At 36.2% G+C, this 23,914-nt stretch overlaps 1 protein-coding gene across 2 annotated transcripts in view; it reads right to left on the reverse strand.

The window, feature by feature from the left end:
• The window catches only part of STXBP3 (syntaxin binding protein 3), a 61,879-nt gene that overhangs the window by 10,496 nt on the left and 27,469 nt on the right, over positions 1 to 23,914 (reverse strand). For both annotated transcript variants that reach the window (XM_023196246.1, XM_023196248.1), the window contains exons 7-16: positions 22,503 to 22,657; positions 16,746 to 16,836; positions 13,759 to 13,883; positions 10,338 to 10,433; positions 10,149 to 10,206; positions 5,056 to 5,121; positions 3,819 to 3,899; positions 2,359 to 2,497; positions 2,005 to 2,111; positions 503 to 595 (exon numbers count right to left, since the gene is read on the reverse strand). In XM_023196246.1, coding sequence (XP_023052014.1) covers positions 503 to 595; positions 2,005 to 2,111; positions 2,359 to 2,497; positions 3,819 to 3,899; positions 5,056 to 5,121; positions 10,149 to 10,206; positions 10,338 to 10,433; positions 13,759 to 13,883; positions 16,746 to 16,836; positions 22,503 to 22,657 — 1,011 coding nt within the window. The remainder of the gene's footprint in view (positions 1 to 502; positions 596 to 2,004; positions 2,112 to 2,358; positions 2,498 to 3,818; positions 3,900 to 5,055; positions 5,122 to 10,148; positions 10,207 to 10,337; positions 10,434 to 13,758; positions 13,884 to 16,745; positions 16,837 to 22,502; positions 22,658 to 23,914) is intronic.

The raw sequence follows: 23,914 nt of genomic DNA on the forward strand, positions 1-23,914 counted from the left end.
TGTCTGAGGTCTTTAAGAAAAGAATCTTCAGCTGGGCGCAGTGGCTCACACCTGTAATCCCAGCACTTTGGGAGCCCAAGGTGGGCAGATCATGAGGTCAGGAGTACGAGATCAGCCTGGCCAACACAGTGAAACCCTGTCTCCACTAAAAATACAAAAATCAGTCAGGCATGGTGGCGTGTGCCTGTAGTCCCAGCTACTGGGGAGGCTGAGGCAAGAGAATTGCTTGAACCTGGGAGGCGGAGGTTGCAGTGAGCCAAGACTGTGCCACTGCACTCCAGGCTGAGTGACAGAGTGAGACTCTGTCTCAAAAAAAAAAAAAAAAGAATCTTAAAGTTTCCTCTCCTCCCTTGACCCCAGATACAGGCTTTTTTGTGAAGCCTCCAACCACTGCAGAAACTTCCTGCCCAATACATATACTCAGACTGACACAAACTACAAAAAGTAAAGAATACTCTAAAGAGGGCACTCAGGTAGAAAGAAAAAATTTAATGATTTTTACCTCCATAATATCTTTGATAAAAGGTGTCCATCGAGAGAGCTGAAAAGTTTCTTCTGCAGACCGATCCTTTCTTAATGGTTTTCCTTGTTGAGACTAATACAATTAGAGGAAAAAATTAAAAACCAGTAATTCTATTCAAATATAATACTCTTATGTTTCCTAACAAAGATATTTAATTTACCGGTAAATACTATATTGTATTTGACTTAAAACTAAGAGTGGAGATGCTTACTTTAAAAAATCTGAGTGTGGTCACATAACTCCACTAAACAGTATTTTGTGCTTTAATGCTAAAATTTATTTATAATCATATCAGAACATATGTCTATTAAAATAAAAGTATTATAAAACTTGATGGCTGTAGTCCCAGCTACTTGGGAGGCTGAGGCAGGAGAATGGCATGAACCTGGGAGGCAGAACTTGCATGAGCCAAGATCGAGCCACTGCACTCCAGCCTGGGCAACAGAGCGAGACTCGTCTCAAAAAAAAAAAAAAAAACAAAAGTTGATGGGGCCGGATGCAGTGGCTCACGCCTGTAATCCCAGCACTTTGGGAGGCCGAGGCGGGCAGATCACCTGATACAGTTCGAGACCAACCTGGTCAACAGGGTGAAACCCTGTCTCTACTAAAAATACAAAAATTAGCTGGGCGCGGATGGCAGGTGCCTATAATCCCAGGCGGGAAGCTGAGGCAGGAGAATTGCTTGAACCCGGGAGGCAGAGGTTGCAGTGAGCCAAGGTCACGCCACTGCACTTCAGCCTGTGTTACAGAGAGAGCCTCTCTCTCAAAAAAAAAAAAAAAAATTAATGGGAAAGAGTGAGATTCTAAATAGAGTCCTTCCAAATTTGACTTTGAACCCTTTTTTTTTTTTTTTTTAAAGAGACAGAGTCTCATTTTGGGCTGGAGTACAGTGGTATGATTTTGGCTCACTGCAGCCTTGACCTCCTGGGCTTACGAGATCCTCAGCCTCCTGAGTAGCTGGGACTACAGGTACACACCAACACACCTGGCTTTTTTTTTGTTTTTTGTACAGATGAGGTCTCACTATGATGCCCAGGCTGGTCTTGAACTCCTGGGCTCAAGCAATCCTCCTGCCTGAGCATCTCCCAAAGTGTTCGGATTACAGGTGTGAGCCACCATACCCAGTGAGCCTAAATTTTTTTAATCAAGAAAATACTTATCTTCTCTGCCATATTATAGTTAAAGGTTACATGTTTAACTAAAATATGACAACTGCTATAAATGAATCACAAAGACAAAAGTACAAGTAGTGAATTATGACAGAAGCTATAAAATACAAATTCACTAGAAAACTGCATTTGCCCAAATTACATATGGAAAAGAGAACAAAATCTTTAATTGCTTATTTATTCAAAATCTATAGAGTGAACTTAAGAAGACTGTCCACATGAATACCCACATAAAAAAAAACACAGTTAATACAAACAACCATACATACATACATATATATATAAAGCATACACACACGTAAGACTTCTTACTTGGGGAACAATGGGAACACCAAGGTAACTCCAGTTACGAATCATGTCACTCTCATTTTCTATCTTTACATTCTGGATCAACCTGTCCAAATTTTCTTCCGTAGTTCCTTAAATAGGTAAAAATATGAGTGCACAATCACATAATTGCTACCAAAATAATGTCGAGGCTTTAGGTAGTACCCATGAATGAAGCTTTTAAAATAAAAAACAGTCAAATTATATCTCCTTCAGCCTTCTCTCAATTTCATATTTTCCCTTTTATCTTAACCAAGTTCAGCAACTGTCTTTCAGTTTTCAAAGATTCTTTTATGATCAACAGTAAAACACTCATTAAAAAGTGATTATATCCATTACCATTAATACTGAAGATATAAAGTAGAATTGCTCTTATTTTATCACAATTATCATGATTTTTGTTGAGGAGAACTGGAAGGAGTACTCGCATGGAATCCTTCACCTTCTGTCCTTCTGCATCAGTTCCAAGTGCCAGGTCCTTAATGGAAATAAAATACTGTCAGTGATCTATAATCAAAATTCATTTTTTAGTTAAAAACATCTATTACTGGCCGGGTGCGGTGGCTCACGCCTGTAATCCCAGCACTTTGGGAGGCCAAGGCGGAACACCTGAGGTCAGGAGTTGGAGACCAGCCTGGCCAACATGGTGAAACCCTATCTGTACTAAAAATACAAAAAATTAGCCGGGAGTAGCGTCAGGTGCCTGTAATCCCAGCTACTCCAGAGGCTGAGGCAGGAGAATTGTTTGAACCCGGGAGGCGGCGGTTGCAGTGAGCCGAGATCGGGCCATTGCACTCTAGCCTGGGCAACAAGAGCGAAACTGTCTCAAAAAAACAAAAAACAAAAAACAAACAAAATCTATTATTAAATCTTGTCAAATTTTAATGGAACACTGATGACATTACACAAGAAAATATGAACATCACTTGTAAACTATTGTTTGTACAAAATACAAAAGGTCAAAAAATAAATCAGAGAACACAAAAATCATTAATCTAAACCTATGCTATCCAGTACAGTGGCCACTAGCCACATATGACTACTGAGCACTTGAAATGGGATCAGTCTGAATTAAGATGTGCTGTGGGTACAAAACACCGGAAGACGTGAAGTAATATAATGCAAAATTATCTAATTAATAACTTTTTATACTGATTATATGTTGAAATAATATTTTGAATACATCAGGTTGTCAAAGCTTTTTTTTTTTTTTTTTTTTTTAAGAGACAGGGTCTTGCCCAGGCTGCCCTCAAACTCCTGGGCTCAAGCAATCCTTCCACCTCAGCCTCCTGAAGAGCTGGGACTATAAGCACACACCACTGCATCCAACTTATTAGTAAAATTAATTGCACCTTTTAATTTTTACCTTTGTTAATATGGCTATTAGAATATTTAAAATTACATGCAGCCTGTATTCTATTAGGGGCAATGGTCTAAACAGTTGAGGCATGATATAAAAGGCCCCTTGTAAAATGAGCTCTGCAGGCTGCTACACTAAATGCTGTACTGAGAAAGTCCTGCCAACAATGCTACCCTGAAATCATGCTCCCAAAATTTAAATCAGTCCATTAAATAAAAAATATATAATAGGAGGGACTGTTTACTAAGATACTCTACAACTACTTGTTAATATTAGTGGGGAATGACATATTAAATACTGCCTAGGTGGTTCCCCTGATGAGAGAGTCTGTGATTCTATAAAAACCAACCACTGTATCAAGCAAAAAGTTAGGTTTTAACTTACAAAGTTTATCCTGGAAATTTATTATGAACAGAGGTATTTCTGACTCTGCACATACCTGTTCAGTTTTGCAGAGCTTTTCTATATTAAGCTTGAACTTATTCATGCAATCTTCTGCTAAGTTAAGATGGACAACTTGCTGAAAACAGAAGAAATCAATCATTTAAAGGATTTTGATGACTTTTGTGCAACTGGTAATATTAAACTTTCGAGACAGGCCTGAAAGAAAGTATGGGCTGAGGTGAAAGAAGGTAACATGTAATCAAGGGAACAGCTCAAGATAGGAAGCAAATGAGAATGTGATCTACAGGTGATATGGTTTGGCTGTTTCCCCACCCAAATCTCATCTTGAATTGTAGTTCCCATAATCCCCATGTGTCGTGGGAGAGACCTGTGGGAAGTGTTTGAATCATGGGATGATGGGAGTGATTTCCTCCATGCTGTTCTCATAATAGTGAGTTCTCATGAGATCTGATGGTTTTATAAGCATCTGGCATGTGCCCTGCGTATACTTCTCTCTCCTGTGGCTTTGTGAAGAAGGTGCCTGGCTTCCCCTTTGCTTTCCGCCATGATTGTAAGATTCCTGAGGCCTTCTTAGCCATGTGGAACTGTGAGTCAGTTAGACCTCTTTCCTTTATAAATTACCCAGTCTTGGATATTTCCTTATACCAATGTCACAACAAACTAATACAACAGGGGGCAATCAACAGACAGCATAAATGGGATGGAAGTGTTGAATTGTTAAATTTGTGTTGAGTTTGAAAGAAAGTGAGAAAAATACCCAGAAGTTCTTCAAGTTCATATTCCTTTATCTTTCTAAATGTTTCAAGTATTTTAACACACACAAAAATCATTGGTTGACTAGGGTGCAACATGACAAAAATGTTAAGATTATTCTGATAGTATTTGTAAGAAGCAAAAAAATAGTTTACCTGACTAAACAGCTTAAATGCTCTTAAATCTACTAATATGTAACTATTACTTTAAAGAAACATGTAGAATAACATCCACTAGTCAATCTAGGGCTGAATTTCTTATAAGGTTGATAAATATTACCGTTAGTCTATTCAAGACAAAGATATAGACAAGTTTAAGCTGGATTCAGATAAATCTAGGTTATATATGTAGAGAGGTTATGAAGAAGCTTAGATATATGGGATATTTCTCAGACCTATATAGTAAAGTTTTAGAGTATAACTAATACCAAGTATTCCATGACACTCACTGCTAAACCGAACTACAGAACTGAATATAAACTAAAACTAATTAGGTATCTCATATATAATACTGCTTACCTTAGTAATCTGTTTTCGGAAATGGGGCATCTTTTTCATCAGCTGGGTAAGAGCACTAAGTGATGTCTAGGAAAAATCAAACATTTTTTAAGGCAAACCTATGATTCAGTTATTCCATATTACAACTTTGAAATCCTAGAGTTTTACGAATTATCAAATCTAGTAATTTACTGATTATTTGACAATTTTTTTAAAGAAGAATTTAGGAGGCTTCCAGTTTCACTCACAATAACACAGCTGATATCAACGTTACTCTCCCTCCATAAATAAATAAGATTGGACAATAAAACAAAAGGTTTTGAGTAATAGATAAAAATAGCTCACAGCTGAAGACAGCTGAGTGAAGGAAAGCACCAAAGGTGATCCCTACACTCACCCTGCCTTTCCCCTAAAGATGTTTTCCACACACCACTGAAAGGAAATACAGTTCAAATAGAGAGCAATTCTCTCTCTGGGTGCAAAAAAAAAAAAAAAGGGGGGGGGGGAGGAGATAAGAGCTTGGGGCTGTGAGGTAGATTCTGGGAAGCAGGGTGCTAAAGAGAAAGGAGCTAGACAGAACATAACCCAAAAATGTGTAGAGATATTGTCCTTGAACCCCTAAACTGCACATGTACAGGGCATAACCCTCAAAGGTATAGTAAAGAATAACTTATGGGCCGGGCGCGGTGGCTCAAGCCTGTAATCCCAGTACTTTGGGAGGCCGAGACAGGTGGATCACAAGGTCAGGAGATCAAGACCATCCTGGCTAACACGGTGAAACCCTGTCTCTACTAAAAAAAAATACAAAAAACTAGCCGGGCGAGGTGGCGGGCGCCTGTAGTCCCAGCTACTCCGGAGGCTGAGGCAGGAGAATGGCGTGAACCCGGGAGGCAGAGCTTGCAGTGAGCTGAGATCCAGCCACTGCACTCCAGCCTGGGCGACAGAGCGAGACTCTGTCTCAAAAAAAAAAATAGAACAACTTATGGGTGGCTAAATGTTGGACAGAAATTTCAGAGGGGTCCTAGTGCTAAGAATATACTAGCATCCCCTGATCGAGACAAAGTAAAGAGACCTAAGTAAACATCCTAGACATTCAGTCCTGGGACTATGCCTTAGGACTCAGTGCAAAAACGAAATAAGCTTACCATAACATTGTCTAACATGAAGTTACAACAGAATCATGATTATTCCTCAGCAACTTAACTGCCTGCCAGAACAAAACTCAACATTCTCTGTAGAGAGAGCATCATCTAGAACCTCTGCAATGTATCATCCACTATGTCTAGCACAATAAAACATTAATAGGTAAAACAGGAAAGTGACTGATACTCAAGTGATAAAACAGTCAACAAAAGCAGACCCAAGATAAAGAATAAGTTCTAGTATTTGATATCACAATGGTGACTATAGTTAACAATATATTATGTATTTCAAAATAGCTAGAGGAGAAGATCGGAAATGTTCCCATCACAAAGAAATAATAAATGTTCAAGGTGATGGGTATTCTAAACACACATAAATTCTAATGATTTGATCATTACACACTGTATGCATGTATAAACATATTACATGCTTCATAAATATGTACAGTTATTATGAACCAATAAAATGTAAAAACAAAGAAACTCACAAAAAGTAGACCTAAGATGGAGTTGGCAGAAAGAGACTTCAAAATAACATATTTATGTTAAAGTGGAAACAGAGGAAAAGATGGACTACGTGGATCAAAACATGGAGTATTTTAACAGAGAATTAGAATTTATTTTCTAAAAATCCAATGAATGTCCTAGAGTTAAATATAAGACTTTAAGTTAAAAGTACAATGAACGACTTTCATACATTGCTAGTGGGACTGGAAAACAGTACAGCCACCTTGGAAAAATAGCTTGAAATTTTCTTACAAACTTAAACATACATTTATTATTGATTCTGCAATCCCACCCTTAAGTATCCTCCCAAGCACATAACATCTGTTCATAGACATGAATGTCTGATATGAAGAAGGTGAATGTTATAGTAGCTTGATTCATAATTGCCAACAACTTGGAAAAACTAAGATGTTCTGAAACTGGTAAATTGATAAGCAAATTGTGGTGCACCCATATGATGGAATACTACTCAGCAATAAAAACTAATGAAACTACTCTTGCATGCAACATGAGTGAATCTCAAATGCATTATGCTAAATGAAAAGAGCCATAGTGTATTATTCCATTCATTGGACAATCTGGAAAAGGCAAAACTACAGGGTCAGAAAACAGCTTAGTAGTTGTCAGGGGATGGGGACTGAGTTAAGGGGTTATCTGCAAAGGGGCCTGAGGACATTTTGGGGGTGATGACATTATTCTATATCTTGATTGTGGTAGTGGTTATATGAGAGTGTGCATTTGTCAAAACTCAGAACTGCATTCTATAAAGGGAAAATTTTACTTTATACCTCAGTTTTCAAAAGGATACAATGAATGGGTTTAACAGCAGACTGAATACAAAAGAAGACAGAAGTAGGCGAATCAAAGTCAGGTTAATAGAGAACATTCGATTGCAATGCGGAGAGGTAAAAAAAAAAAAAAAAAAGATAACAAAATGTAAGAGATATAGAATACAGTCAAGAGATCCAAAAAACATGTTGACTGGGGTCCCAGAAAGAGAGGAGAGAGAAAATGGGACAAAATGAAGATCTGAGGAGATAATGACCAAGAATTTTACAAATTGAATGAAAGTTATCAACCCAGTAACTCAAGAAGCTCAGCAAACCCCATGGAGGACAAATAGTAAGCAAACCACATTATAGTAAGGCATATCATGGTCAAATTGCTAAAAATCAAAGACACAGAAAAAATATTAATAAACACAGTATATCTTCAGGAAAACAATAATACTTAACAGCTGCCCTTTTCAGCAGAAATTACAGTAGCCAGAAGGTGATGTATTGAAAGCTTAAAATTGCTGAAAGGAAAAAAAATACCAACTATGAATTCTAAATCCAGCAAAGTATCTCAGAAAAAAACTGCAAAACAAAGATATCCTCAGACAAAAAGAAAGCTGGGAGAATTCAATCTAACCCAGCTGGAAAAACTGAAGAGCAGTAAGAAATAAACAGCACCAGCGTGTATAAATACGTGGGTAATAATAAAAGTTTACTGAGTGTTTATAACAAAGTAACATCTTATTTTTATTTTTGGGGTTTTTTTTCTAAACAAAATAACATTTTGAGTTTATAACGTATGTTGAAGTAAAATACATGAAACAACAGCATAAAAGAGAAAGGGGATAAATGAAGTTAAACTACTATAAGATTCCTGAATTATTCAGGACATGACAAAATTATACTATTAAACTAGGGCAAGAATACATTTTTAAATTTCCAGTATAATAATTAAAGGAAGGACTAAAAGGCAAAACACAAATGTTTATATTGGAGATGAAATGGAATTTATTTAAAAAAAAAAGACTTGACAAAGAAGGAAAATAGAATATAAAAAATGAAGAGAAAACAAATAAGATACTAGATATAAATTTAACCATATCAAAAATTACATGAAATATATATGAACTAAACAAGCATTCTAATTAAAAGATTTTTGGGCTAAATAAAAAAACAAAATTCAACTACATGCTCTTCCTGAAGAAAACAGAAGAATATACTAAAGACCTCAGGGTAAGCCAAGACTTCTAAGGGTACAGAGAAGTATAAAAGAAATAAATTGATAAACTAGATTTCATTAAAATTGAAATCTTCTGTTCATCAAAAGATATATACATACATAAATACATGTATGGGACTCATATCCAAAAAATAACTTCTACAAATCAGTAAGAAAAACAGACAACTCAATTAAAAAAGGGCAAAAGACCTTAAATGGGCACTTCACAAAATAGAATATCCAAATGGCAAATATGCACAAGAATATTACAGAAACTGAAATTAAAACCACAATAAGATACCACGTCATGCAATGAAATTTTAATTGAAAATAAAGACAAGAATATATCAAGTGTTGGGGACAATACGGAGCAACTAGAACACTCAATTATTGCTGATGGGGATGTAAATCAGTTCAAACACTTTGCAAAACTTTTGGCATCACCTATTAAAGCTAAACACAATCCTACCCTATAACCCAACAATTTTACTCTTAATATACCCAAGAGAAAGAGTGTGTACGTCCACCAAATGACATGTACAAAAAAATCCACAGCAGCTTTGTTCATAATAACCCCAAACTGGAAATAAACTAAATGTCCATCAAAAGGAGATGAACAAATTGTTGTATATTTACATAACAGTATCACTACTATACACGAATGAAAAAAATGAATTACTGAAATATGTAACACAGGTGAATGTCATTATGTGAAGTTCAAGAACAGGATCTATGGTGATGAAAATTAGAATAGAGTTTACCTCTGGCGGGATGGGTACTGACTGGGAAAGGACAAGAGGGAATATTCTAGAATGATGAAAATATTCTGTATCTTGATTTGGGTGGTGGTTTCAAGTGTATATATAAGTAAAAGTTATCCACTGTAAATTTAAAATTTCTGTTCTTTACTTATAAATTATATCTCAATATAAAATCCCAACAATGCACTGATAAAATTGACTAAATGGCCTGAATATAAACTTTACGGCCAGGCACGGTGGCTCACACCTGTAATCCCAGCACCAAAGTGGGCAGATCACTTGAGGCCAGGAGTTCGAGACCAGCCTGGCCAACATGGCAAAACCCTGTCACTACTAAAAATACAAAAAAATTACACAGGTATGGTGGTGCACACCTGTAATCCCAGTTACTTGAGTGGCTGAGGCAAAAGAATCACTTGAGCCTGGGAGGTGGAGATTGCAGTGAGCTGAGATGGTGCAACCGCACTCCAGCCTACGTGGCAGAGTGAGACTTTGTCTCAAAAAATAAAATAAAAACATTTTAATGAAGCAGGACAGACAAAATGTTGTTAACTACCGAAACTAGGCAATGGGTATGTAGGAAGGAGTTCATTCTCTACCTCTGTGTTAGAATTTTCCAAAAATAAAAAGTTAAAGAAATAAAATAAAGATTTTAAACAAAGTTTAAAATTCAGCTTCACTATTATTTGGAAAGTTAAGTAAGACTCACCTTTCCTTCTGTTGCTTTCTTTGTTGATGAAATTTCCTTCATAAGCTTGGGAATTTCCCTGTCAAATTGTGAGAGAATTCTTTAAATTTCTAAGATATAATTCTTTACAGAACTATTTTAAGGTTATAAAATGTACTATCACATACTGCCTTAAAAACATGGAATAAAAATTAAAATGGGTTGACATACTCTAACACAACTGCGATATGTCGATGTCGAATTCTAACCCAGAGGTCATCTTCTTCTTCAAGGATGGCCTCCTTTTCTTTTCCATCTGTTTTATATCTACAAGTAGAGAGAAGCACTAAAATTTTTTGATTTTTTTTCCCTCCAAAATCAAAAGAAACATTTTTACAAGCAATAATTTCAAGACACAACTCAAGAAACTGAAAAGTAAAATCCACTATTTTAGGGGGGTAATGAACACCTACTCAAAACTAAGGCACATTGCTATCCTTACATTAAAAATAAGCACTGAGACTACCAAGACATTTTCAAATGTTAGGTTTAGGTGTCATTATTATAGAGTTTTAGTTCAGCAAAATTATATCTTATAAAGAAAAATTCAACGTGCTACAATTAAGAACAAGACTGAATATACTAATGCTTCGTGTTCTAATTGCCTAAAACACTGTTTTGATGTGCTAATAACCCATAGTACAATTATCAAATCTCCATTAGGAACAGGAATATTGGCCAGGTGTGGTGGCTCACGCCTGTAATTCTAGCACTTTCAGAGGCCGAGGGGGGCGGATCACTTGAGGTCAGGAGTTCAAAATCAGCTTGCCAACAGGGTGAAACCCCATCTCTAAAAAAAAAAAAAAATACAAAAACTTAGCAGGGCGTGGTGGCACACGCCTGTAATCCCAGTTATTCTGGAGGCTGAGGCAGGAGAATCACTTGAACCTGGGAGGTGGAGTTTGCAGCGAGCAGAGATCGCACCACTGCACTCCAGCCTGGGTGACAGCGCAAGACTCTGTCTCAAACAAAACAAAACAAACAAAAGAGGAATATCCTCCCCAATATAACCTATTAAATATTGAAGGTGTTTCAGAATTGGTACAAAATTCACAAACATTTATCATGTTTCTTTATTCTTCCCCAACCCTATAACCACATCTCCTTTACAGAATGAGAAAGAAAATGAGAGAAAAAAAAATTAATGTAAGCCATAAAAATTGTGATAGCTTTAATGAGTTCTACTGAAGTGAGCAACAATTTAAAGGATTCATGAAGCTATTCAAAATGGGCTTCCTGACTGATTCCCCTTATCTTTTTATGCAGATACCTTCCTTCCATTTGTGGAACTAGAGAAGATCGAATCATTCTTGGAACTACCTGATTTCCTGAGTCAAGATCAGGAAGGACTGCACTGAGTTTTCCTAGCTCTGAACTACAAATAATAAATGTAGACTTCGCTATATGAATATAATCGTTTCTATAACCCTCATAAATTACACATTAATTCTATAAAACCATCCACCTGTGTGGATTACAGATGTCCAAAGATAGAATCACTGTGCTCAATTATATAAGGCTGCACTAAGGATGAAAGCCCTTTTTTCATTTAAAATACCACTTTGTTCTTATACAATACCTTTGACTTATGAGTGATTTGTAAACAAAGATAAGAGTAGCAAGCCTGACAATACTCAGGTGATATGAATATCCCATTTTAAAAGTAAATTTAGTTGGGAGGCTGAGGCAGGTGGATCATTTGAGGCCAGGAGTTCGAGACCAGTCTGGCCAACATGGCAAAATTCCATTTCTACTAAAACTACAAAAATCAGCCGGGCGCAGTGGTGCACACTTGTAGTCCCAGTTACTTGGGAGGCTGAGACTGGGAATCATTTGAACTCAGAAGACGAAGGCTGCAATGAGGTGAGATTGTGCCACTGCACTCCAGTCTGGGCGACAGAGTGAGACCCTGTCTCAAAAAAAAAAAAAACAAAAAAAACTAAATTTAATGAAGTCACCAACATGAAAACTTGAATCTGGACACTTAGAGCTTCCTGCTTTGTATTCTGTTTCCATAAAAAATTGTGATGAAGGCTGGGTGTGGTTGCTCACCCCTGTAATCCCAGCACTTTGGGAGGCCGAGGCAGGCGGATCATCTGAGGTCAGGAATCCAAGACTAGCCTGGCCGACATGGCGAAACCCCGCCTCTACTAAAAATACAAAAATTAGCCAGGTGTGGTGATGGGTGCCTGTAATCCCAGCTACCTGGGAGGCTGAGGCAGGAGAATCACTTGACCTGGGAGGCAGAGGCTGCAGTGAGCCGAGATCATGCCACTGCACTCCACCCTAGGTGACAGAGTGAAACTATCTCAAAAAAAAAAAAAAAATTGTGATAGAGCCCAAACCACAGGGAGCCTTACTCCCATCGAATTCTTATCTCTGTATTTTTTTGAATCAGAAAGAAGGGAGTATACTTTTTTAAAAAGTCTCTACTTAAAAAAAATTAAACCTTGCTTTGCTTGCCAGCAAACCTAAAGAGATACATATTTTAAATATCAGGTTAGAAATGTCTAAAATTTATATCTACAGTCTGGAACTAAATCCTTTACTATCCATTGGTTTATTAATTCTCTTCTAAACCTTCTGAGCAATGCAGGTTTAGAGACCTAAAGGGTAACAGAGGTAAATAATATCCCCTCTGAATAAACTGCTTAAAATAACTTTTATATTAGAAAAATAGCTATGTTATCTAACATTAATACAGATAATATAGAGAAAAACTCAGAAACCAAGATTCAACCAGAATGCAAATAAAAATACAACAGAAAATACAATAACAATATTTAAGAAAAAAACAGTATCATAACTATCACGTGTTTGTATCTTAAAACTACCACATTAGTTTAAACATAAAATTTCAGAAAACTAATTTTCATTTTTATTAGTGTACTCAAGTAGTAAATCTTAGCTGACAAATACCAGTTTGGATTTAGAAATCATGATATCAAATAACATTTGTAATGTATGTAAAACATAACACACACCATAAATGATACAGAGATACAGTAAGATGATTCCTTGATAGAAAAACTATTTCATTTTTCATTTAGGTTTTTATTTGACATTACTTTTAAAGTAAATATGTTTATACCAAGATTAATTCAGTAGAAGGTACCAAAATGGTAAAACTATGCCTGCTGTTCTCAACAGTCATTCTATTTAGTTTTCTAGTGTTCCAATCTTCTAAAATACATTATGTTAAGACACATAGACTTTCGAATGTATGATTCAGAACAATTATAGCCTAACAATTTTGAATATGGTTTCTCCTTCAATAAATTATGATAGTGAGCCTGATATTTATTTAAAAGTAAAAGGGCCAAATTCCATGTGTTTAAATGTAGCTCTGCTGTACACATAATTAAGGAAGCAAACACACCAAAAATGCTCCAAAGCAATCAAATTACGCTTTAATTTACAAGGTCAACATATCTGTGAAAGACTATAACTGTAGGAATAAAAGAAGGATAAAGTCTCTGAATAGAAAAGGTTACAGGGGCTTTCAGATTTCCAGTGCCTATATAAATAATTAAATGCTCATATTCTATCCTGTTTGTATATGCCCTTTATATACCCTTCAAGTTATACTTGCTTGTATGTATCATTCTCAATTGGTAGTAGATCATATGCCATTGCCTGAAAGGTCAGTTCATGCAGGACAGTGGACACAGGATCAAAGCCACGATCAATTATTAAAAGCTGTGAATGAGTTTTACCCTAGAATAACAAGATAAAATCATCTTAAGCAGCTTCAATTTCTTAGTGTGAACATATTTTTAATATCTTAGAATACAAAGCAGGCTTTTCCTAAGTTCTATCTCTTTTCCCCACCAAAAATATACAACAAAACAAAACAAATGGTTGTCTTAAGAATGTGAAGTTATAATAACACAAAGAAAAATCCGAGTAGCATGATAGAAAAAATGAAGACTACATAACTAAAAGCTTTTGTAATTAGAGTAAGAGGGTACATTTAATAACATGGGCTTGAACTGTGTGGGTACACTTAACACTCAGTTTTTTCAACTAAATAACAGATAGAAAATACAGTATTTGCAGGATTGCAGGATGTGAAACCTGCATGTATGAAGGGCTGACTTTCCAGATATGTAGGTTTTGCTGGGCTGATGCAGGACTTGAGTATGTGTGGATTTTGGTATACACAGGAGGTCCTGGAACCAACCCTCCTGTGTTTCCCAAGGGGTAACTGTATAATAACCTGAAAGTTCCTTTTAAAAAAGTAACATTTTGTTTGCACTAAATCTATTTTCTTATGAATTGAGTTCCAAAAGCACTAAAACTGATATAAATTATGAATGGTAGCTATTACTTGAGCTCTATGTATTAGACATTTTACTAAACAAAGATACGTGGATTATTTCATCTAATTCTTTTAATAATCCTGTGAGACAGGCATTATCATCTCCAGTTAACCATGAGGGCATTGCAGCCTGAAATGAAGTAACTTGCCCAAATCACACAGGTAGTAAGAGGCAGAATGGAGATTCAAATGCAGGTTTGCTCCAACGTCTGTGCTCTTAACCGTTATGCTATTTTAAAAGACTGTACTGATACCAACTAAGATGATAAATCACAATGAAAGCCTTGCTATCATTAATTTGCAAACATCACTAATCACTAAACTGAATAACAGTGCTGGAAACATTTATTATTAATGTCAGTATCTTTCATACTTCATTTTAAAAAGTAATAAATTCTTTGATTATTCAAAGCAATAACAAATAACTACAACTCATTATACAAACATTTTCTATTTATTTACATATAACAGGTATATTTTATAGGCTATGTTTTTAAAATATTTTAAAATTAAGCACATTCATTTAATTAAATTTTGAGACAGTATGATATGGTGGTTCAGAGTACAGCCTTGGAAATCAGCTAGGTCTGAATTTGAGTCTAGCCTTGACCACAATCTTGCAGTACAAGTTTGGACAAAATGCTTATCTTGTTTATATGGCAGCATTCTCTTTGTAAAATGAAACACAATTATGGAATCTTTGCCTTATAAGATTATTGTAAAGGTTAAATATAATCATACCATGAAACACAGCACAGCAAGCCCTCAAAAATGTGAGCTATGAAGCTTCAGAAATATAAACAGGAAAAAGTGCAATATAAGTTCTATAGCAGGCTTAGGGCTTATGACAGCATGTGGGAGGAAGCATCACTTGGCCTAAAGAGTCAGGAAAGCCTTCGAAATGAGGTGACACTTTATCACTTTATCAGGTGTCCCTGAATAAAGGAAAGGTATCAAGTATTTGAAGGATGATTAATTTTCCAGGCAGAAAGAATGGAAAGGACAAGTTTAATTTTTATGGATTTTGCTCTTTTTCCACTGAAAACATGAAGGACTAAAAGCATATTTGATTGTATATCTCTTCATTCAACAAACATTTATTCACTATCGACTATGTGTACTAAGCCATTCTGCCTTCAAAACTACAACCAGAATAACAGCCTTCACTAGGCCTCTAAACCAAAAACAGGTAACTTTTAAGGTAACTAATCTAACATTTAAGTTTATATCTTCCATTCCAGCCACATCGTTTAATTGTGGATTTTGCCTTTTTCTCTGTTGCCTCTACCTGAAGAATCCTGTTTTCCATGCAATAAACTCCCTCTTTATCATGTTATGCTCATTCTTCAAGCTAAATGGCCTTTCCTCTTGGGATGCCTTCCAACACTCCAGTTTAGAAGAAGATAAGCCTGGGACTATACTTCCATTATACTCTGTGTATTCTTCTCTCATTCCACTTATTACACAGTATTGTAATTGGTGGTTTCCTGGCACAACTCCTCTTCTAAACTAGCAACAATTCCTTTTCTTCATTCTCCAGCTACTGTAATATGGCTTCCTAGCCCTCTGGCACCACCTCTATCAGTCTCCTCAAGCTCTTCATTCTCTCACCCACATGTAACTGATGGTATTTCCCAGATTTCAACCTCAGTCTTTGATTATATTATCTCCATAGGATAACAACAGCTGCCATTTATTAAATTCCCATTGATGCCAAATACACTTACATGCTAACTTAATCCTCATACCGCCTAGCAAGGTATATATTACTTCATCTATTTCATAGATGGAAAAACAAACTCAAGGTCACAGAGCTAGTGATAATAGAAATTCCCACATTTATTAAATGTTTACTCAATGGCAAGCATTACTCTAAGGACTTTGCATGTATTAACTCACTTAATCTTAACTTTTAAAATAGGTATTCTTTTATTATTCCCATTTTATAGAAAAGAAAATGTAGTTACATAGAAGTTACATAATTTGCCCAAATAGACATTAACTATGAATTAAATGGCAGAACTAGATTTGGACACAGTGCTGACCTCAAAATCTGTTAGTTAACAGAGTCCCCTCTAAACCATACCATCTATTAAGGTTTGCACACCTGTGTATGTTAAGGATTCTCAAATCAGTATTGAAGATCTATGTTAATGACTCCCAAATCAATACTAGAAAATGAATGAGCAAGTTTCTTTGGCTTATAAAGAAATAAGACAGACTTTATGCATAGTTACTATTTGCCTTGCATACATTACCTTTATTAGGCTCTTTTCATCAATCTTGTAGTAGTCTTCAAGCTTTTTTTCAACAAGCTGTGCAAGCTTACTGGCATTATCTAGAGGTTTACTAGACATGGAAAAAAGGGTCCAACAATTATCTTTCTTTCAGTATATACTTTATAATATCATGAAGTTTAATTCTAAAATTAAACCATGGAATTTAAAAAATGTTTACAAAATGAAAAATTATTTTATAAACATGTAAAAGTTCAGATAATATATCAAATAATGTTATATTGATATATTTGGAATTTACAGGGACAAATCTTATCTCTGCTTCAGATTTTTTAATACCAATATAAAGGAAATAAAATATTACATGCAAAGCTTCAGTTCCTTTTATTCCACTCCTAAGTCCCGGTCCTCTCCCATACCCCTGCCTCAAACCAAGACAACTAGTGTCATTAATTTCATGTATATTCTCCCTCTAGTCATTTCTGTTTCATGTGTGTGCGTGTGGGTGTGTGTATGTGTGTGTGTTTGAGATGTAACTACATTGACATTGACACACATATCGGATTTATTAATTTTATCTCCTATATAGTATTCCATCATGATTATACTGGATTTTATGTATTGATTCCTCTAAAGATGGACATATGAGTCATTCTTATTATACTATTAAAAACACTGAAACAAACGTTGGTATATATGTATCTAGGTATATTACATGTACATGTTTCTCTAGGTATATTACACATAAAAATATAATGTCTGGTCATACAGCATATATGTACTTTTTTCAATATTATCAGTTACTCTATAAATCAGTTGATCAACATCCCTCCCACTAGCAGTGTGAGATTTGCCCACATGTTAACATCATCAACTTTCCAATGTCTTTTGCATAAAATCTTGTATATCATTATCTTCTAAAATAACACTGTACCCTAAATTGTAACTTCATGACCAGTAGTATTAGTGTAACTTCCAAATCTACATGAAAAATGCTGAAAAACAGCTCTGTAAAAGAAGTTGAAGAGGAAATAAAAAAAGGAAAGATGTTCCACGTTCATGGATTGGAAGTACAAATATTGTTAAAATGTCCATACTATCCAAAGCTATCTACAGATTCAATGCAATCCCTATCAAAATACCAATGACATTCTTCACAGAAATAAAAAAAAAAATTAAAATGTAGATGGAACCCCAAAAGACCCAGAATAGCCAAAGCTATCCTAAGCAAAAAGAACAAAACTGCAGAAATCACATTACCTGGCTTCAAATATACTACAGGGCTGTAGTAACCAAAACAGCATGGTACTGGCATAAAGACAGACATAGAGACTAATGGAACAGAATATAGAACCCAGAAACAAATCACACATCTACCATTAACTCAGTTTCAACAAAGGTGCCAAGAACATACATTGGGGAAAGGATAGTCTCTTCAATCAATGGTGCTGGGAAAAATGGATATCCATATGCAGAAGAATGAAACTAGACCCCTATCTCTTGCCATCTACAAAAATCAAATAAAAATGGATTAAAGAGTTAAATCTAAGACCTCAGACTATGAAACTACCACAAGAAAACATTGGGGAAACTCTCCAGGACACTGAACTGGGCAGATTTCTCTGTGGGACATTCTTGAGTAACACCCCATAAGCACAGGCAACCAAAGCAAAAATGGACAAATGGAATCACATCAAGTTAAAAAAACCTTCTGCACAATAAACAATCAACAAAGTGAAGAGACAACCCACAGAATGGAAGAGAATATTTGCAAACTATCTATCTGACAAAAAATTAATAAGCATAGATATGGAGCACAAATAACTCCATAGGAAAAAATAATCTGATTTTAAAATGGGCGAAAGATCTGGATATTTCTCAAAAGAAGACATACAAATGGCAAACAGGTATATGAAAAGGTGCTCATACACATAATTATCAGAGAAATGCAAATCAAAATTATAATGAGATATCATTTCAACCCAGTTATAATGGCTTTTATTCAAGAGACAGGCAATATAACACATGCTGGCGAGAATATGGAGAAAAGGGAATCCTCATACACTGTTGGTGGGAATGTAAATTAGTACAATTACTAAGGAGAACAATGTGGAGGTTCCTCAAAAAACTAAACAGAGAACTACCATGTGATCCAGCAATCTCACTGCTAAATATATATGTCCAAAAGAAAGGAAATCTGTCTATCAATCTGTATTCCATGTTACTGTAGCACTATTCACAACAGCCAAGATTTGGAAGCAACATATGAATGGATAAAGAAAATGTGGCATATTGACAGAATGGAGTACTATTCAGCCATAAAAAAGAATGGATCCTGACATTTACAACAACATAGATGGAACTGGCGGTCACCATGTTAAGCGAAATAAGCCAGGCACAGAAAGAATATTTCTCATGTTCTCACTTGCTTCTGGGAGCTAAAACTGAAAACAATTGAACTCATGGAGAAAGTAGAAAGATGGTTACCAGAGGCTGGAAAGGGGCAGGAGTGGTGGTCAAGGGTTTAGTGGGGATGGGTAATGGGTACAAAATTATAGGTAGAATGAGTAAGATCTAATATTTGATAGCACAACAGCGTGACTACAGTACATTTAAAAACAACTAAGAGAATAATTGGATTGTTTTTAACACAAAGAAAGGATAAATGCTTGAGGTGATAGATACCCCGTTTACCCTGATGTGACTATTATGCATCGTACATCTCTATCAAAATATGTCATGTACCCCATAAATATATACACCTACTATGTATCCACAAAAATTAAGAAAAAAGAGAGAGAAAGAAAAAGGCTCTTCACCAGCACACCAACCTCAAAAATGGGAGGTCTTATTGTGAGGGCTTCAAAGTTTTGCAGAATCTTTAGATCTTTTTTTTTCTTTTGGAGACGGAGTCCCGCTCTGTCGCCCAGGCTAGAGTGCAGTGGCCGGATCTCAGCTCACTGCGAGCTCTGCCTTCCGGGTTCACACCATTCTCCTGCCTCAGCCTCCCAAGTAGCTGGGACTACAGGCGCCCGCCACCTCGCCCGGCTAGTTTTTTGTATTTTTTAGTAGAGACGGGGTTTCACCCTGTTAGCCAGGATGGTCTTGATCTCCTGACCTCGTGATCTACCCGTCTCGGCCTCCCAAAGTGCTGGGATTACAGGCTTGAGCCACCGCGCCCGGCCATGGTCTTACACCTTAAAAATAAATAATGCTCACGCCTGTAATCTCAGCACTTTGGGAGGCCAAAGCGGGCGGATCATGAGGTCAGGAGATCGAGACTATCCTGGCTAACATGGTGAAACCCCATCTCCACTAAAAAATACAAAAAAATTAGCTGGGCGTGGTGGCGGGCGCCTGTAGTCCCAGCTACTCGGGAGGCTGAGGCAGGAGAATGGCATGAACCCGGAAGGCAGAGTTTGCAGTGAGCCAAGATCATGCCATTGCACTCCAGCCTGGGCGACAGAGCATGACTCCGTCTTTAATAAATAAATAAATAAAGCAACATCTATAAAGGGTAATTCATTAAACTCTTTGTACAATATTTTCAAAAGAAAGAAACTTCATTTTAAAATTATACTTTAAAGTCAATAAAGTGTAAAGGAATATTTTGTGAAAGCAGGTAGAATTTTAAAAGACAGGATTACAGATTATTTATTAGCGTAAACTCAAAACTAGCCCCTATGTGAGCGATATAATTATAAATTGGCTATGTTTTCTCATTTCCCCGAACATAACCAATCACCAACAGCAGAAGCTTCAACAGTTACTAAACTCTTAACAGGAGCCAAACCACTTAGCTCAGCTCCACTGAGTCCAGAATGTAATTAGCACATCTCTCATAAGAAAAAGGTAATCCCAGCACTTTGGGAGGCAGAGGCAGGCGGATTGCTTGAGCCCAGGAGTTTGAGACCAGCCTGGGCAACATACAGAGATCCCATCTCAAAAAAAAAAAAAAAAAAAAGTAAGAAAAAGAATGTTTCTAATACCCAAGGTATGAATAAAGAGCTTGTTTGGTAATACCTAAATTGAGGAGATCACTTAATCTCCAAGGAGATTACTATACTTTTTCTAAGTATTCATAGTGGAGTTTTCAAATGGTAAGTGAAGAGTAATGTGACTTAAAGTACTACATGAATTTAAAATTAAACAGTTCAGCCAGCTAACTTGACAAATGCCAATGTTCAAATTAAAGGACTTTTTAAAAGACAAATGAGTAATAATACTTATTATGAGTAGTGCAATATATTTACTACCATATTTATTAGTGAGGAATACTTTATAGATATTAATTCATTTAACTCTAAAAACAGCTGTATAAGGTAGGTATTATTTAATCATTCTTATTTCATAGATAAGGAAACTGAGGTGAGAGGAGCACACATGAACTAGCAGACCAAAATTAAAACTAAAACTGCCTGACACACACAACAAACAACATGGATGACTCTCAGAAAACAATGCTGAGCAAAGAAGTCAAAAACAAAAAATATCATGTGGTTCCACTTCTACCAGTTCAAAATCAGGCAAAATTAAACTATATGTTAAAAGTCAGATGGCAGTCATCTCTAGGGAAGAAAAGGGGAAGGGAGAGCTGGGAGGGATCACGAGAGAGGCCTCTCAGATGCTGTTAATGTTCTATTTTTTTTGACCTTGGTAAGGTTAGATGGATATGTTCATTTTGGAATGAATTATCATGCCATATCTAGCAGGTCCTCAAATAATGTCATTTTGTTCGTCATCTCATTATAATGCTGAGGGAAAAAAAAAAAGATTCCTGGCTGGGGCCACTGTCTGTACGGCGTTGGCATGATCCCTCCATGTCTTCATGGGTTTTCTCCTGGTACTCCGGTTTCCTCCCACATCTCAAAGATGTGCAGCATGTTTGGTTAACTGGCATGTCTAAATTGTCCCAGTCCTAGTGAGTGTGGATGTGTGTAGTGTGCCCTGCAGTGGGATGGTATCCTAATCTGGGTGCATTCCTGCCTTGTGCCATGAGCTGCTGGGATGAGCTCTGGTCATCCTTCTAATGAGCCTGAACTAGAATAATTGGGCAAATAATGATCTTGTTTTTATTAATCTTTCTTAAATGTACATACAGTCACATTTCTTTCAATGTTTAATATTAGAAGTGTTTCAGGTCTTTATGCAGAAGTTTGGTGACATTACATAATCAAGGAACTTAATTCTTGTTTATATCAATTAGCCTATGGTAAGATTGGTTTTGTCAGTTTCCAAGAACCCATCAACGACAGTAAGTGAGGACTTACCGTATAGACAATTTAAGTACTTTACAGTAAATTTCATTTTTAAAAAGAAGTATATAAGTCAAAGTATATAGTACTAAAGTTAAATTTTACCTCTTAAAAAAATCCCCAAAATTTATTTAGAATAGGCACTGAGATTAGATACTTAGACATTGTAACAGGTATCCAGAGAATATGGCCATTTAGATTTGCTGGTGATTTAATGAAAAGCATTAATTGTAACACTGTATTCCCTATGTGACTATAAAGACATTTCCTCTAAGCATTCCTTAAACTGATGAAAAACTGTCTGTAAAATGTACTGAATTTAGGCTCTGAAATTCAGCAACAGAAGCTATTTGCTATTCTGAAATTTAAACCACAAGCTTTAAATCTCCTGTATGTACAGCATGGTAATTATACAAAGAAAATAAATTTTGCAAACCAATCTGCAAAGGTACAGAGACATTACTTACCTCTATGATGAATGGTAAATAGGAAGCATAACACGTGCAGATGTTGAGGGTCTTACCTTTTATATCTTACTCCGGGATTTTCATCCAAGGTGGCACACACTGTAACTATCTGGTCAGCCATTGCTTCCATAATGGCATCTTTTCCCTTTGCATTACCAGGGTCTGGACTATAACAGTAATAGAATGCATCTGGTACATCAAGAGTATACACCTAAGACAAAAAAACTCATTGTCAATCTGGAGGCCTGATAAAACAAATTTTATATATATATATACATAAACACAAACACACACACACATCAAGAAAATGCGGCAACTATTTGGGGCAGTTAAAAAAATGCTTGCACTAACCATGCTGTTTCCTGAAACAACTGTGTCTTTACCTTAATCAAATCTCATTTTCTCTGTCATCTTGATTTCATCCTTTCTTTCTCACTCTCCTTTCCTGCTTAGTCTATCTCTCTCCTTCAATCTTGTTTCATATACAGATTCTACTGTCTACTTTTTACTACCCGTGCAACAGGTGAAGGAATCTGAGGTAGTCAAACTAAAATAAAAATCTAACTCCCAGTACAAAGAAACACAACAGTACCAAAACTGGCCTATATATCAGACATAAATTAAAACCCTTAATCCATTAGAGAGTAACCCAGAAATCTCCCATAGTTGATACATGTCTTCAGTTCTTTAGCTTATACTCTTCATGTCCTTAAAATAAGAGACATACTTCCCCAAAAGACATGGCATTGTGCTAGACATGTAAATCTTACTATATGTATGTATAGCAAAACCTCACAGATAAATTCATTCATTCAATTAACAAAATAATTTACTTATGCACAAAGAACTGGATTAGAGGATTTGGAGGATATAAAAGCAGGAGCTCCCTAAATTGTATTGAGAGTTCCCCGTTAAACTAAGTTTTGTTGTTTTTTAAACAATGACAATTTCTCTTAAACTATGAAAATTTATTGTAAGTAAAAGTAGGCAAGTAATTATAGGTTAAGTAATGAATTATGAATAAATGTCTTACATTTCCTTTTACACACAATCATTCATTTCTCTGGACATAACGCAGCACCAACAGCAGCAGCCTGAACATAGATGAAAATTTAGCTGTGGCTCACCCACTTATCTCTTTCCTGCTCAAAGGCTAGGATGCTGTATTAACAGTCAACAAGCACCCTACACTTGAATTGTGGCTTCCTCATAGTGTAATATCCCACAGCAGGAGATAACATTATTCGTTCAAAAACTTTTACTGCACAGCTGCCCAAGGCTTCTCCCTCCCACCCATCGATACCAGGTTTGGCCATGGTCATGTGTAGGTTTGTTTTTGTCTTTGTTTTTTAAGACGAGGATTCACTCTGTCACCCAGGCTAGAGTGCAGTGGCATGGTTATAGCTCACTGAAGCCTTGATGTCCTGGGCTCAAGCGATCCTCCCGCCTCAGCCTCCCATGTAGCTAG

This window comes from Piliocolobus tephrosceles, chromosome 1 (genome assembly GCF_002776525.5).
Source record: "Piliocolobus tephrosceles isolate RC106 chromosome 1, ASM277652v3, whole genome shotgun sequence".
NCBI classification, from domain to species: Eukaryota; Metazoa; Chordata; class Mammalia; order Primates; family Cercopithecidae; genus Piliocolobus; species Piliocolobus tephrosceles.